At 41.5% G+C, this 14,626-nt stretch overlaps 1 protein-coding gene across 1 annotated transcript in view; it reads right to left on the minus strand.

Annotated features, from left to right (window-relative positions):
• Nucleotides 1-932: 932 nt before the first annotated feature.
• LOC134673789 (anillin-like) overlaps nucleotides 933-14,626 on the minus strand; it is a 96,189-nt gene continuing 82,495 nt past the window's right edge. The window contains exons 13-15 of the mRNA XM_063531816.1: nucleotides 10,620-10,787; nucleotides 9,582-9,782; nucleotides 933-4,414 (exon numbers count right to left, since the gene is read on the minus strand). Coding sequence (XP_063387886.1) covers nucleotides 4,133-4,414; nucleotides 9,582-9,782; nucleotides 10,620-10,787 — 651 coding nt within the window. The 3' untranslated portion in view covers nucleotides 933-4,132. The remainder of the gene's footprint in view (nucleotides 4,415-9,581; nucleotides 9,783-10,619; nucleotides 10,788-14,626) is intronic.

Consider the following 14,626-nt stretch of genomic DNA (forward strand, 5'->3'; position numbering starts at 1 on the left):
GCCGCATTTTGCCCGCGGGCCGGGGTTTGGAGAGCCCTGGCTTAGAGGAACAAACTTACCTAGTGACAACTAGTGAGACACATTTTAACGGAGTTTAACCTTTTGAACGCCACAGACGGCAATTGACGTCAATGCAAAATCGTGCCAACGACGCCAAAGACGGCATTTGACGTCAATCGTTTTTTGATGAAAATCGTCTGAAAAACACCCCACTTTTAGGTTGACATTATTTATTCACAAAACTAAATTTTACCCCCGTGGCGTCAGTGGCACGGCAAATGGATGCGCCGTTTGGCGTTCAAAAGGATAAGAAAAAACACCATGCATACATTTTTATTAATAGACATATTAGGAAATATGCATTATATGCAATTGTGTAATAAATTTAGATATCGTCACAATTTTAGTAAAAGCTCGTAAATTGTAGGTACTGTCAGCCAAAAGAAAAATGTAGTATTCACAGTAAGTACTTACTATACTGTATGATATGCGTAGTGTATGAACTCGTACTGGGCTTCAATTTTTTATAGCAGTAAGTGATACCAATTTTAAGTAATGTCACAGAATAAATAATAGTACTGCCGTACAGAAAGGAAACTCCTACAAAACCGAAGTTTGACAGCGTTTCAGGGGCGAATCATGCTGTCCCTTTCTAATATATGGCACTATCCCTTTCGGCTATTTAGGGTTGTCAAAATTCAAGCCATTATCTTATCTGTGGTCTCGTACGCAAAGGGACGTCGAGTTGTGTCAACCCTAATAATTGCTCGGAGCAATGCTGAGCCGAGCGGAGCCGAGTTTGGCCGAAGTCAGGAGTTTCGCACCCCTGGTATGTCAAAATGGTAAATGATGTTGGCGTGTGCGTGAACTTTTAAAGAGTGCACAAATCACATATAATAGGTATGGGTTTTTACCAAATAAATAAGACGCAATTTAAAACTTAAATACATTTTATTGCATAAATTGATTTTATATACAAATGCGCATATCGTTATATGTTCTATATTACACTCGTGAATATGTTGCATTATATTAAGCACACAGTTGTGCACGTCTATAAAATAACTAATCCTATGAAATTATACTAGTATTCATAAAATTGTTAATAGGTGGTTCAAATTGTGGATTAAAAAAGAAATTGTAAAAATTATAATAACTAACAAATTATACTTTAAATCAAATACAATTATAAAGTTACAAAGTAATATGTTTGGCCAGAACTATAAATAATACTTTTTCATATCTATATTACTTTTTCATATCAAAAATTATTTCTGAAGGGGTTGAAATGGGTTAAAAATAACACAGGCAGGGCAGGAAGTACTAACGGGGAACGGGAGTGCAGTCTAATAAAGTCAGTGGTCTGCCCACTAGAAATACGTATTATTAGAAAATACGTATTTATAATTAGGTTTTTCTTGCTGAAAACAGAATGAAAATATATTTAAAGTTTGTAAATTGCAAGTCACTTCATGTTCGACCTCAAAAATTAATGAAATATATGCTTATGTAGAGTTTTGACCAAACATATATGTGCTCGTAATAAAGTTAGTATTTAGTTATTTGCTATCTAAGACACAGAAAAAAGAGCACTTTAGAACCTTTTTAAAAACATAAAACAACACTAACCTAATGTTGAATATTATGATCGCTAAGGATAATACTTTACCACGCTAAAATCTAACTCCCAAAGGTACTGTGTGCTGACCGTAAGTACGGAACCATGTTAGGTAAGTGATGTCAATGACATTAAATTATAATTTATGGTATCTTGAAATAGTTTGTTATAAGAGCGTTTTCACACTGTCCAATCCGGATGTAGGATCCTACATCCTCGTAGTCAGAGCGGCTACCGCGAAAACCGAAATTCGCAAATTGCGGGGATCTCCCTCTTTTACTCCAATGAAGGCGCAATTTGCGAACTTCGATTTTCGCGGTTATAGCCCAGACCGCGGGGGCGCCGTCGCGTTTAGTTCGTTTTTTTAGCATTAGAAATAAGGTAAACAATCTTGATGTGTCTTTTAATTGAAAAACACGATTAAAAATAAGTCACGGCAAATATGTAACAATTATGAATTTAATAGTATCATTTATATTCTTCTGCTGTCATGAGTAATAAATAACTATTTTAAAAAGAGTTTTTCAATTAAAAGACATGTTAAGGTCGCTTACCTTATTTCTAATGCTAAAAAAACGAACTATAGCGGTCACGCACACTACAACAAGCATTATGCCTACACATACGCACACAAATAAATATTATCGGTCCGACAGCTGACGGGAGGCTCCGACATGGTTGAATTTATCGGAAGCGTCGAACCGATATCGGATGTCGGAAGACTATGACAAAAACAGCTGCAGGAGAGTGCCATTGGCATTAAGTCCGCCTTTTTGCGTTATTTATCGTTTTTTAGTAATAAGGATTGATTAAATAAATACATACAGATCAAATAAATACAGAGAAACACATATATCTTACATTTTACTTCCTTTCAACATCCCATATCGGATAGGACAATGTGAAAACGCTCTAACAGTTTTCATATGTGCAATGCTATCTTTAAAAAAAATATCATTTAAAAAAAATTACAAGTCAACATAATTATCGCAAAGGTCAAATATTCAAACCATTTCTGTTTCTAAGGACACAGTCATATGTACTATTTTTAAATATCAGTCTAAAAATTATATTGGACCCTAGAAATATGGTTAGGTGCTACATTAATATAAGAGTATTAATCGATATTAAACTTTCGTGAGAGATATTTTACAAGAGTATTAATATTATGAATATTTCATAGGCGTGAAAAAAAAAAAAAACATTATCTAATATCATATTAAAAATTAAACATGTAATACAACAGATTGTATTTGACTGTATATTGATACAGTCGGTGAAGAATAAAATGGACAAAAATGCATTTATAGCTATTTTTAGCTATCTCAAGTGTACTTCAGAAAAATACTAAAACTAACAGTGTTATTGAGACGAAGGTATGTGAGAATGTGTTAAATATTTTGTACTAGCAGCAAAGAAAAATTGAAATAGAGGGATATGTCAAAGTAAATTATGTAGTCAGTACATTTACTGCCATCTTTCGACACAAATGATTAACAATTTTAGAGCGCCATTTGACTTCGGAAAAATAATGATCAGAGTCAAATGGCTTCTAAAAGTGGTAATCATTTGTGTCGAAAGACGGCAGTAAATGTACTGACTACATAATTTACTTTGACAACATCCTTCTAGTCTATATTCTCTTTGCTAACAATAAGAGAGTTTAATCTCGATATTTCTTAATATTTTGATTAATATTGTAGGTTTTCATGCTATGGCACCGGGCCTCGTCATTATAATGTTAAAAAGATATCTAAAGTAATATAGGCAATGCAAACATCCAATCTAACAAAAACATGCCCAGACAACACCCTCAACGCGTTATCAGAGTGTGTATATCTCCTAAGGGTGGTAGGTATTCCATCTGTCCAATGTAAGTATTGCGGCTCACATTTTTTTTTTAAATTTGGCTTTAATGAGAAAGAAGCAATGACATTGGACAAAGAAATTTGACAGATGGAATGGAATACCACCCTAAGGAGGGTAAAATGATACAAAGCTACTTTGTTTGAAAAGCTAGTCGATGTCTCCTGACTATCCTCCTAAGGCATACAAATGAAAAATCCTGAATTTGCCACTGAAATTTGAACTGACTTTAGTGCAGGGAATAGAGTTGATTTTGGTTTTGTTTGAAAATTGAACGAAACAAAACAAACGCGACTCTGCTCCAATTGAATATGATTTAAATTTCATCGAACTGCATAAGTACTATAGGTAGGACCTTGGGCCTTAGGAGGCTATGATATTTCGGACCGTTTAAAGTATAGAGAGCCTTAATCTGGTACTATGAGCATACATCATTCTAATATAACAACTGTATGAACTCTCTATTCATCATCAAGACAGCACCTGACATACTCAAACGCCTTAGACACTCCAGCCACTCATCCCTATCCTTTGCTGTATCAACGGCTAATACATGCCTCCTGACCACGGTACCGGCAGACCGTTAAAGTACATTCTATTCAGAATCTAGTACCATAGATATACAGAGCTTAACCTAGAGATTAAATATTATTCGTCATCAGGACAGCACCTGACGTACTCGAGCGCCTTATTAAGACACTCCAGCCACTCGTCCCTATCCTTCGGCGTATCGGCCGCTAGCAAATGCCTCCTGACCACGGCTCCGTCGGCCCGCTTGAAGTATACTAGGGATCCGGAGTCGGGTACGATGAGGCCGCGCGGCACGGTGGTCTCGAGCAGCAGGGTGTTGGGGCGCGCGCACAGGTCGCGCGGCGCGCGCACGATCTTGTCAGAGATTACGGTTGTCAAGTCGATGTCGCCGATCGGCATCTGAAAAAGGAGGGTAAAATTAAACTTAGGTCATAGAGGTACAAAAAGCCGGGTACTCACTAGCGAGCTGTAACCGAACATGCGTGATACAGTAACGAGGTTCTAGTGTGTACGCGTGTTACAGTTTCGGCTCGCGACGTCGCCGGAACGCTTTCACCGAGCGTACTCATTTTGCGAGCTGTAACTGTAACCGAACAGATACATTACGAGGTTCTAGTGTGTACGCATGTTACAGTTTCGGCTCGCGACGTCGCCGGAACGCTTTCACCGAGCGTACTGATTTTGCGAGCTGTAACTGTAACCGAATAGATACAGTACGAGATTCTAGTGTGTACGCATGTTACAGTTTCGGCTCGCGACGTCGGCGGAACGCTTTCACCGAGCGTACTCATTTTGCGAGCTGTAACTGTAACCGAACAGATACAGTAACGAGGTTCTAGTGTGTACGAGAAGGCCAAGCCGCTGGAAGCCAGATCTATCCTGAGTTTTGGTTTGTAACTCCACGATGTCGGACGAGTATTTTGCGCATGTGCAGAATACATACTAGATGCCTACTCGATGATCATAAACGGCCACGAAGATGTGGGATTCATAGAATTTATCGGGAAAGTAGTTCCATAGAATACACTACATAGTACACTATTTTCCCTGTAGGCGTCTATCAGCAATAGTAGTTTGTGTTACAAGGGATCAAAATGATATATTTCCGTCAAGGGCGTATATTGAATCCTGAATGAAGCGATGGATTCTAAAGTAGAATCCTGAGCGTAATGAGGGATTCAAGTGTTAACGCGCAAGACGAAATAATTTTGATACCGTGTGACACATACTGCTTTTCACATCAACTATGAGGAAAATAAAAAAATCTTAGTGTTGACACAATCTGATGCTTAAACAGATTATTTAAGCTAAAAAAATAATGTGCAAAAAAAAAAAAATAGTGTGCTTGAACAGAAAAGTGCCACTTTGATCCCTCCTATTTGCAGGGAAGTAAAAGCCTTTTTCCGAATAGGTGATGTGAAAAATACATTTATCCTCTGACCATTCACTCATGACGAATAAATACTCGATATATAGCTGGTTCGCAGCGGCTAGCAACAACGAATCTTGACGTCCACGAGTGCAGTGCAAGCGTCCTTTGGTTCGCGACAAAAACCGACAACCGTCGGATCGCTGCGAGCCGCTCGTGTAGCGTTCGTTGCAGGCTCGCGAGCACGTACACACTATGTTTTTGGCAACAGTAACAATTACAGTTACGTGCAACGTTACGGGTTCAGAAATGAGTACGTTGTAAACGTCGGCTCGCTGCGAGCCGCTCGTGTAGCGTTCGTTGCAGGCTCGCGAGCCACGTACACACTATGTTTTTGGCAACAGTAACTGTTACAGTTACGTGCAACGTTACGGGTTCAGAAATGAGTACGTTGTAGATGTCGGCTCGCTGCGAGCCGCTCGCGTACCGCTCGCAGCAGGTTTGCGAACCACGTACACACTATGTTTTTTGGTTACAGTACATGCAACGGTTACAGTTACAGCTCGCTAGTGAGTACCCGGCTTATAGAGATGACACGGGGGAGGGGCCAAACGACCGAACGAGATGCACTTATGGAAATTTCAGTAGGAGTAGCCGAGAAAGCGGTATTATTGCTTTTCCTTGTCACAGTCTCACTTTTTGTTTGTTCCCCGCCAAAAATTTAGTATGGTTTATGGTGGGCAACAAATAACCCGACCGAATTACGTAGATTGTTTTTGGTATGTTGTCAGGAATGTTAAAACGTGTTTTTAATATTGTCGCTTTGCGTATGTTTTGTCCCTCACGGAGGCACGCGTATAGCTCATCATGTAATACTAGGTCTATGACTTAGGTCCAGTTGCACCCACCATATTTAATAGACTAATTACCATCAAACAGCAGTGAAGTATCATATTTCCTATACAAATAAATTTAGCGAACGCTTTAATGGTGACAGACGGTTTGGTGCAACCGACCCTTAATATTAATTAATGAATTACAGTAAGCACGCGTCCTGCCCTAAGAGGCTGTCCATAAATTCCTGTCGTCTCCCCCGCCCCCCCCCACCCCCAAATTTGAAATGACGTAATTTATGAATAGCCACTAAATAAGTGTAACTTGTACAAAGATATACATACCTATATAACACATGATCGACTTGATCGTGCTCATCTTAAAAACCGGTCAAGTGCGAGTCGGACTCGCGTTCCAAGGGTTCCGTACATTACTAAATTTTTAACATTGTATTTTTTATATGTGAAATGCGAGTGAATTGCCTTTAAAAAACCCGTAGGGGTCGGATCAAAAACTAAGTAATTAGTCCGACTCACGCTTGACTACATATTTCTAATAGGTTTTCCTGTCATCTATAGGTAAAGACCTATTTAATGTATATTTTTTTTATTTTAGACTCAGTAGTTTCGGATATAAAGGGGGGGGAATGGTAATTTTTTGCCTATTATCTAGAATTTCTTCTAAACTGTTTATTTTAAAATTATAAAAAAAATATATTTGTGTATCTCACATTGAGCTCTTTCATTTGATATGTAACACGATATAGTTTAAAAAACTTTATATTTTTATTTTCTCATTTACCCCCCAAAAGTGGCCCCCATGTTTAAAATTTATTTATTTACGTTACATGTCCGTCTTAGGGTCAGAATCTTACATATTTGTGCCAAATTTCAACTCAATTGGTCCAGTAGTTTCGGAGAAAATAGGCTGTGACAGACGGACGGACAGACAGACAGACAGACAGACGCACGAGTGATCCTATAAGGGTTCCGTTTTTTCCTTTTGAGGTACGGAACCCTAAAAATGCATTTTTTCTTATCAGCTTTTGCCAATTCCGTGTCGATAGGTGTGGGGACTTGGGGAGACCCTAAATCGCCTTACAGACGCAGCGTTGTAAGTATGAGACAAAAAGTAACCCTGTTGTTGCCATGTTGTTTTAACGTAGAAAAAAATAATAATGCGATTTCAGCATTTAACGTACGCGTTTGTCGCAAAAAACTGACGTGTTTTCGGGACGCAGACGCCGCAAACGCATTCCAATGATCGCATGCGTCTAACGCTACTATTTCCGCACAAAAGTACCGAGCGCTTAAGGTTCATGTACCCTACAAGAAGGATACGAAGGAAGTCCCACCTTCTTCTGGACGTCATCAGGGTACTTCCAGTAGGCGAGTCTAGGTGGCTGCAGGCGGTGAGGAAGACCGCGTGCGGCGCCGGCGCAGACACGCCTTGATGCAGAGGTTGATGGAACCCGGTACGGTAGTTTTACTCCATTTTCGAGTCAAAGTGTCTTTGTGTGACGCCCGTGTCTTTGAACGGACCAATCACGGCACGGGACTCGCTCACCTCATCCCTCGCACTCCAGTATTTTTGGCAGCATCGGTTTAATGAAATAATTGCTCTAAACTCCGTCTAGAGAATTCCTGGTCCTACCTTCTTCTGGACGTCATCAGGGTACTTCCAGTAGGCGAGATTGGGCGGCTGCAGGCGGAACCAGCGGCGGGGCTCAGCTATAACCCAGAGACCTCAGAAAAGGGAAGGTACACAAGTAGAGCCTTATTTTCCTTGGAACCTAAATATTACCTTCTTCTGGACATCATCAGGGTACTTCCAGTAGGCGAGCCTGGGTGGCTGCAGGCGGAACCAGCGGCGGTGCCAGGCGCCGAGCCCGGACACGTCGTCGAAGGCGGTGAGGAAGGCCGCGTGTGGCGCCGGCGCGGACACGCGCAGGCGCGCCTTGATGCCAGAGTGTCTTTGTGTGACGTCCGTGTCTTTGAAAGGACCAATCATGGCACGGGACTCGCTCACCTCATCCCTCGCACCCCCTTATTTTTGGCAGCATCGCTTTCATGAAATAATTGCTATCAGTCTAGTCTAGAGAATTCCTGGTCCTACCTTCTTCTGGACATCATCAGGGTACTTCCAGTAGGCGAGACGGGGTGGCTGCAGGCGGAACCAGCGGCGGTGCCAGGCGCCGAGCCCGGACACGTCGTCGAAGGCGGTGAGGAAGGCCGCGTGCGGCGCCGGCGGAGATACGCGCAGGCGCGCCTTGATGCCAGAGTGTCTTTGTGTGACGTCCGTGTCTTTGAAAGGACCAATCATGGCACGGGACTCGCTCACCTCATCCCTCGCACCCCCTTATTTTTGGCAGCATCGCTTTCATGAAATAATTGCTATCAGTCTAGTCTAGAGAATTCCTGGTCCTACCTTCTTCTGGACATCATCAGGGTACTTCCAGTAGGCGAGACGGGGTGGCTGCAGGCGGAACCAGCGGCGGTGCCAGGCGCCGAGCCCGGACACGTCGTCGAAGGCGGTGAGGAAGGCCGCGTGCGGCGCCGGCGGAGATACGCGCAGGCGCGCCTTGATGCCAGAGTGTCTTTGTGTGACGTCCGTGTCTTTGAAAGGACCAATCATGGCACGGGACTCGCTCACCTCATCCCTCGCACCCCCTTATTTTTGGCAGCATCGCTTTCATGAAATAATTGCTATCAGTCTAGTCTAGAGAATTCCTGGTCCTACCTTCTTCTGGACATCATCAGGGTACTTCCAGTAGGCGAGACGGGGTGGCTGCAGGCGGAACCAGCGGCGGTGCCAGGCGCCGAGCCCGGACACGTCGTCGAAGGCGGTGAGGAAGGCCGCGTGCGGCGCCGGCGGAGATACGCGCAGGCGCGCCTTGATGCCAGAGTGTCTTTGTGTGACGTCCGTGTCTTTGAAAGGACCAATCATGGCACGGGACTCGCTCACCTCATCCCTCGCACCCCCTTATTTTTGGCAGCATCGCTTTCATGAAATAATTGCTATCAGTCTAGTCTAGAGAATTCCTGGTCCTACCTTCTTCTGGACATCATCAGGGTACTTCCAGTAGGCGAGACGGGGTGGCTGCAGGCGGAACCAGCGGCGGTGCCAGGCGCCGAGCCCGGACACGTCGTCGAAGGCGGTGAGGAAGGCCGCGTGCGGCGCCGGCGGAGATACGCGCAGGCGCGCCTTGATGCCAGAGTGTCTTTGTGTGACGTCCGTGTCTTTGAAAGGACCAATCATGGCACGGGACTCGCTCACCTCATCCCTCGCACCCCCTTATTTTTGGCAGCATCGCTTTCATGAAATAATTGCTATCAGTCTAGTCTAGAGAATTCCTGGTCCTACCTTCTTCTGGACATCATCAGGGTACTTCCAGTAGGCGAGACGGGGTGGCTGCAGGCGGAACCAGCGGCGGTGCCAGGCGCCGAGCCCGGACACGTCGTCGAAGGCGGTGAGGAAGGCCGCGTGCGGCGCCGGCGCGGACACGCGCAGGCGCGCCTTGATGCCGAGGTTGATGGAGCCCTCCAGGGGACTGCCGCCGGGGACCTGGGGAGAAAAGGGGAATTACTATTGTGATGATTTTAATAATTAAAAGTTAGTTTTAGAATAATTTGTTTTATTACTTTTTACGTAGGGTAAGATAAAAACATTGTTATACTAGCTACCTGCCTCCCACTCAATGGGGAGACGGGGTAAAAACCAGGTGTCTGGATGGACGAGCGGCAGTCGTTATCGAGCATTAGCCGAAGGCAAAATAAGGGTTCCGTTTTTTTCCTTTTGAGGTACGGAACCCTAAAAAACTATAACCCGTCTATACCTTGTTGGAGAGAGACCCTCCCGGACTCTGGACTCGCGGCGTCTTCAGCTCAGACACTTTGGACTTGGGCGTCAGGAGCTTGTTGTACTTGTGTTTTAAAAACCTAAAGATACTATAGGTCAAACCCGTCTATACCTTGTTGAGAGTGAAGCTCTTGCGGCTGGCCTGCTGCAGCGCGAAGATGCAGTAGCCGTGCAGCTGCAGCTGCGGGCTGCGCACAGAAAGAGGCCCGCCCGGACTCTGGACTCGCGGCGTCTTCAGCTCAGACACTTTGGACTTGGGCGTCAGAAGTTGTTGTACTGGTGTTTTTTGTATGAAGTAAAAACCGGTTCTGAGCCTAGGTCAACCCCTTCTGGTTCTGAGCCTAGGTCAAACCCTTCTGGTTCTGAGCCTAGGTCAAACCCTTCTAATTCTGAGCCTAGGTCAAATCCTTCTGGTTTTGAGCCTAGGTCAAACCCTTCTGATTCTGAGCCTGGGTCAAACCCTTCTGGTTCTGAGCCTTGGTCACTGATTTTCTATAGCATATTTTGGTGGTATGATTAAAAAAAACTATAACCCTTGTATACCTTGTTGAGAGTGAAGCTCTTGCGGCTGGCCTGCTGCAGCGCGAAGATGCAGTAGCCGTGCAGCTGCAGCTGCGGGCTGCGCACGGAGAGAGGCCCGCCCGGACTCTGGACTCGCGGCGTCTTCAGCTCAGACACTTTGGACTTGGGCGTCAGGAGCTTGTTGTTACACTGGAATATAAATAAATTATTGTTTTTCAATTCATATAACATAGGGAAAAAATGGTTTCAGTTAAATCTCACGAAATTTTAGTATGATGTTAATTTGGCTCTCCTGATAATTTTTTTGTATGGGCACAACTCTCTCAGAAGTATACTTTCAGAAATAATCAAGTATATAATTTTCTATTTACGCGACATGTTTTTTAAAATCGATATATTGTTATGACACGCACTGACAGTTACTGACGTTATAAGATGCAGCCATCAAAAAATGGTTAACAAACACATATCTTTATATATAAACGCGAGCGGCTCTGACGGAAAAACCAAAAGAAATTATGCTCAATCGAAAGAGCTTGAAAAAATATCACTTTTGAATCGAGAACATGTATCCGCAAAATTCGTATTGTCGAGTATTTTGCATTTAAAAGTGAAAAAATTTCGACAAAGAATGCAAATGTTCAATTTGTTGATTGTCATTTGACAGCGTTTGTTGCGTTTAGAAACTGCAAACATGCTTACAAGTTAGGTTGGTCGTTTTTTTTTTTAAATAAAAAGCAAGACGAATATTACTGTTTATTTGATGACTCCGGTATGTATAATGGTTATTATTTGCATTAAGTTTCGTTTCATATGGATATGTATACCGGTATAATTATTACATAATTTTTTTTTAAGCCAGAACGTGCGATAGTCTGTTACGGCTTTTAAGACGATTGCAACACTGCCTAGACGTCAACACCATTCGGCTTTGGGGTGTTTTGAATTACTAATTTATTCGAAAATACGTGATAAAAACTTGTTAAATAGTGTATTGTGTGTGTTAACAATAAAAAATAGTCACCGAACATAGTGCAAAGTGCAAACGCCATCGTAACGTAACGAGATTTGAACTTCAAAGCGTTCCATGGGAGTATTGTGTTTAGTATAAACATCGGTCTCTCAGTTGTATTTTAATATTTCAGAATGCACTACTAGCTACCTGGAAATGCAACCTTGAAGCAGCTGTGATAAACTAATAACGGGTTGGCTTAAAGTAATGAGAATTTTTGTTTTCGGACATAAAAACAAAAAGACAATGGCCATGGATTTCTGGATGTTATATTGAAGAACTATGCAATATCCAACATTAGAACCAAATTCAATAATGAAGTAATTGGCCTCCCTTGTGTTAGTTTACTTAACATGCTTCTGACCGTTTGCTTTTCACTTTGGACAAACTACCAAGTACTCTCTGACTGATCGTTTTGTAATTACACGGTAAAATTTATTTTATTCTATAATATTTTGCCTACTATCGCAATATACATATCAGAGTATATAATATTTGCCAAAATTCTTCGATTGATTTAAGTCTTGGGGATATTCTAGGGTTGGAAACGTTAAGTCGTTTTTCCGCGAGAGCCTAAAACCAGTTAAAAACGTCATTGCATACATTTTACCAAAATATGATACATAAACAATTTTCTCAAAATATCAATCAATTGCAGATTTCATGAAAATTTTTAGTCAGTTAGCAATTGTGAATGATGGCATGATATAGATAACAAGCTAATATGCCGAAATAATTAAAATTAACGGCAATAAAACGGTTATGTAATGTTAATAAAACGTTGTCCAAAGCATGACGCAGAGGGTTTGAATACCGTTATGAGAAATCGGATGTGGGAGACGTTTATTGTATATATAATGTTTTCTTGTAATTTAAAATATGCTCTTGTTTGTCATTGTAAAATTTCGAAAACCCATAGCTATTGTCTTTTTTTTAATATTTCCGCAAACGAAAATTCTCATTACTTTAAGCCAACCCGTTAAGTGAGCGAGATGAAAATGACGTTGTTCAAAGAAACTTTGAGTTTAAGTGCCAGCTGACTGTAAACAGTGTGAAACAGTGAAAAAGCTACAGTGTATTGTGGACATATTTAATAACTGTGCTTTAGACTATGAATCAAATTTTAGGTGTATCGGTGAATTGGAAAGTGAACTAACTGCATAAAGCTAATAAGTTATCTCCGGAGTCAATGTAAGTTGAATATAAGATTAAATATAATAAGATATATAGATAGTATATATGTCGCAGTCAAAAGTGTGATCTGGTCAAAAGAACTTTTAACCGACAAAAACAGGCAAAACTGCTTTTGACTGAGCGTGTTGGTCAAAAGTAGTTTTACCTGAAAATCATTGGTTAATAGTAATTGTGACTGTTACTATCAGTCAAAAGTACTCTCAGAGATAGGTAGGTTAGGGTTATTTTTTTTTGCTACGCTCAAAAAATGAAACTGTTCCCAGAGTTTGGTAGGTTAGGGTTATTTTTTTTTGCTACGCCCTAAAAACGAAACTGCTGCCAGAAATAGGTATGATTTTCAGGTAAAACTACTTTTGACCAACATGCTCAGTCAAAAGCAGTTTTGCCTGTTTTTGTCGGTTAAAATTTCTTTTGACCTGTTCACACTTTTGACTGCAAAAGGTTGGGCTGGACATATGGCAAGGGAAGGTAAAGATAAGTGGGATAGAGAGGTAGCGGAATGGTATCCTAGAGATGGAGAAAGGAGAGAAGGAAACCAATAATGAGGTGGTCGGATGACATAAAGAAGCATGCGGAGCCGAATTGGATAGGGACGGCAAGGGATAGAGAGCTGGGGGAGGCCTATGCCAAGAAGGCAGACTGAAATAATTATTAAAAAGCAATGACATAAAAATTATTTAATAAAGTTACTAAGGAAAAAATATTGAAAAACTAATTGATATAAATGAAATGTGAATTTATTTAAATGTAATATGTACTGAAATTTAATTTTTTGGGCAATAAAGGCTATTCTATCCTATTCTATTCTAATTTGACAGGTGACAACAAAAAAAACATTAATTCCTGCTAAAATTTCAGAGTCATAGTTAAGCGTAGTACCAAAACAAGGTTGATTTTTAGGGTTCTGTAGCCAAAGGGTCAAAACGGGACCCCTATTACTAGGACTCCAATATATTATCAGAACAAAACAAATTATTTTCAGAAAATATTTAATTTAGGCTTAGGGATGGCGAGGCTCCATAAGCCTTCAGTAAGTAGTGCATAAGTATACTTGGAAAAATCCGACCTATGCCGCCGTGGATGGCCCGGTGGCAGAATGGCACAGGCACCTGCTGCAATAGCAGAGGACGCTGCTTTGATTCCAGCCTGGGGCACTGGAGGCCTTGGTCACTTTTTAGGGTTCCATACCCAAAGGGTAAAAACGGGACCCTATTAAATACTAAGACTGCTGTCTGTCTGTCTGTCACCAGGCTGTATCTCAAGATCTCATGAACCGTGATAACTAGATTAACTAGACAGTTTACATTTTCGCAAATGATGTATTTCTATTGCCGCTATAATAACAAATACTAAAAACAAATTAAAGAAATATTTAAGCGGGGCCAATGAAATGAGTAAATTTTTATTAATATGTTTTAATATGACATGTTGGTGGCAAACAAGATACAAGGCTGTTAATGCCGATGGTAAGTGGGAGTTTAGACTAGACCTCTGCTTCTCCAAGGGACTCACATTGCTGACCGAGTAAATTTTTATTAATATGTTTTAATATGACATGTTGGTGGCAAACAAGCATACAAGGCTGTTAATGCCGATGGTAAGTGGGAGTTTAGACTAGACCTCTGCTTCTCCAAGGGACTCACATTGCTGACCGGTTACAAATCTATTACACTCATACTAGGGTACCGTACCTGACTAGGGTACCGTACCATACTAGGGTACCATACCTGAAGGGTAACTAAAAACGGGAACCTATTAGCGATTCCGACTCGCACTTGGCCGGTTTTTCTTAGTAGGTATATGACATTTGTTTCAGTTTTAC

This window comes from Cydia fagiglandana, chromosome 19 (assembly GCF_963556715.1).
Source record: "Cydia fagiglandana chromosome 19, ilCydFagi1.1, whole genome shotgun sequence".
NCBI classification, from domain to species: Eukaryota; Metazoa; Arthropoda; class Insecta; order Lepidoptera; family Tortricidae; genus Cydia; species Cydia fagiglandana.